Source organism: Gekko japonicus, unplaced genomic scaffold, assembly GCF_001447785.1.
Source record: "Gekko japonicus isolate JY-2015 unplaced genomic scaffold, Gekko_japonicus_V1.1 scaffold2686, whole genome shotgun sequence".
Classification (NCBI taxonomy): Eukaryota; Metazoa; Chordata; class Lepidosauria; order Squamata; family Gekkonidae; genus Gekko; species Gekko japonicus.
In genome coordinates, this window is record NW_015162557.1 from 39,688 (window position 1) to 41,967 (window position 2,280).

At 52.4% G+C, this 2,280-nt stretch overlaps 1 protein-coding gene across 3 annotated transcripts in view; it reads left to right on the forward strand.

The window, feature by feature from the left end:
- The window catches only part of RABGGTA (Rab geranylgeranyltransferase, alpha subunit), a 31,055-nt gene extending 29,202 nt beyond the window's left edge, over positions 1 to 1,853 (forward strand). For all 3 annotated transcript variants that reach the window (XM_015406369.1, XM_015406371.1, XM_015406370.1), the window contains exons 16-17: positions 1,417 to 1,504; positions 1,659 to 1,853. In XM_015406369.1, the coding sequence (XP_015261855.1) occupies positions 1,417 to 1,504; positions 1,659 to 1,807 (237 nt within the window). In that variant the 3' untranslated portion in view covers positions 1,808 to 1,853. The remainder of the gene's footprint in view (positions 1 to 1,416; positions 1,505 to 1,658) is intronic.
- The last annotated feature ends 427 nt before the right edge of the window (positions 1,854 to 2,280 follow it).

Sequence of the window (2,280 nt, forward strand, 5' to 3'; positions counted from 1 at the left end):
TGAAATCTCCTGACCTTTCTCGAACTTAACTGAATACGTGAGGTTTAAGGGAAACTGGATTTCAGCCGACTGCAAGTGGATTTCAGCCGACTACAAGTTTGGAAAATTCTCACACTTAAGATAGCTGGCCTCCGTGTAGGGCCTTGAGAGCTCCCAGAATTACAACTGATCTGTAGACGACAGGAGATCGATTCCCCTGGAGAAAAGGGCTGCTTTGGAGGGAGGACTCCGGTATTATACCCTGCACAGGTCCGGCACTTGTGCGGGCTCCACCCCCAAATCTCCAGGAATTTCTGAAGTCAGAGCTGGTGACTTTTACCACCTCCCCCAAAATTCCCTCCTCTAATCTTCTTTGGTGCCGTGGTTAAGTGCACGGACTCTAATCTGGGAGAACCGGGTTTGATTCCCCACTCCTCCGCTTGCACCTGCTGGATGACCTTGGGCAAGCCATAGTTCTGGCAGAGCTATCCTTGAAAAAGAGCAGTTTCTGTCAGAGCTCTCTCAGCCCCACCTACCTCACAGGGTGTCTGTTGTGGGGAGGGGAAGGGAAAGGAGTTTGTAAGCCGCTCTGAGACTCCGAGTGAAGGGCGGGGTATAAATCCAATCTCTTCTTCTTCCCCTTCCTCCTCCTCCTCCTGAGCACCACAGAAACCTGGTTCGCCCGTTACACAACATTTTAAATAGAGAAAGGGACCGGTAAAATGGAAATAAATCTTTTGAACGTTAACCTGCAATCCTCTTCTAGATAAATATGTTTGATCCCCAAATGATTTTAAAGATAAGCCACAGGGGCATTTCAAAAGACACCTTGGCAGCACTCGTTAATTTCTCAAGACGAAAGGGCTACGGTTTTTGACACTTACTTGCAATTCAAAGAGCAGTAAATCTGCTATTCCTTCAGTTCCTTCAATTAACTGTCAAGAGGCTTGATGGCCATCTGACAGCAGTGCTGCTTGTGTGAACTGAGGCAGATCACGGGAGGGAAGCCAGGAAGGGTTGCCTCAGTGCTTACTTCTCGTGGCCCTTTCTTACACACCCAGGGAAATGCTGATCGCCACTTTGGGGTCAGGAAGCAGTTTTTCTCCAGGCCAGCTTGGCTGGAGATCCTGGAGGGGTTTTTTTCATCTTCTGGGCGTGGAGCAGCGGTCACCGGGGGGTGTATGGAGGGGGGGAGGTATTTGTGAATTTCCTGCATGGTGCAGGGGGTTGGACTAGATGACCCTGGAGGTCCCCCTTCCAACTCTATGATTTTATGATAAAAGAAATCCTATACTTTTTACCCTGGCTGGCTGGTGAGCTCCACTGAGGTCCCAAGAACTTCACCAGAACACATATGGAGTGCATGATTTCAAAGATACGTCTCCCTGGGCGTGGGGGGGCAGGCTTGCTTTCCTGACTCTCCTGTTTCTTCCATAGGTGCTGGAAGCTGACGAGAACGGGATCGAGACCCTGGAAGGCCTGCCCCCGCTCCCTCGCCTGGAGGAGCTCTCCCTCTGCAACAACCGTATCCTTGAGGCTTTGCTACTGAAGCCGCTTTCCTCGCCCTCGTGAGGCGGTGAGGTTCAACCAGGGTGGGGAGATTCCTCTGTCTGAACGTGGGCGTGAATGGGGCCACTCTAGGAACCGCAGTCCTCCTTAACTCCGCGGCCTTCCCCCAGGCATCCGGCGACCCTCCGACCTCCGAACTCTGGCCTCGTTCCCAAAGCTGGCCCATCTCAACCTGCAGGGCAACCCTCTCTGCCAAATCCCGGGCGTCCAATCGGAGCTTGCCGCGCTGCTGCCCAATGTGCCAACCATCCTCACCTGATTGGCTGGAGGAGACCCCCTTCAAGCCATTCTCTCTCCCCGCAACTCACCGAAACCTTTAATTTATTGGAATGAAGAAATAAAAAAACGGTTGAGAGGAGAGCTGGTTGTGCCCGTCCTTCTGTATTCCCCAAAACACCATCCACTGGGCCGGAGCCTCACCTCCAATGGGCTCCATTCTGTTTCTTGCCCGCCCCCCCAACCCCATTCCTTATCTGTGTGTAACGATGAAGGGGGGGGTATATGGAGTTTAATTTTACTTGTCCCACCCCTCTCCGCTGCACATTTGCTGTGAGGCAGGGTTCTCATCGGGGTCATTTCGTAGAAAAAGAGGTGCAGGAGCTCATTAGCATAACCCATTAGCACAACCTATTTGCATAGGCCACACCCCCTGACATCCCCGGAAGTGTGTCAGAAGGCAACACCCACCGCTCAGGCTCCACTGGACTGTTTTGGATTGCTAGCTATGGGGGG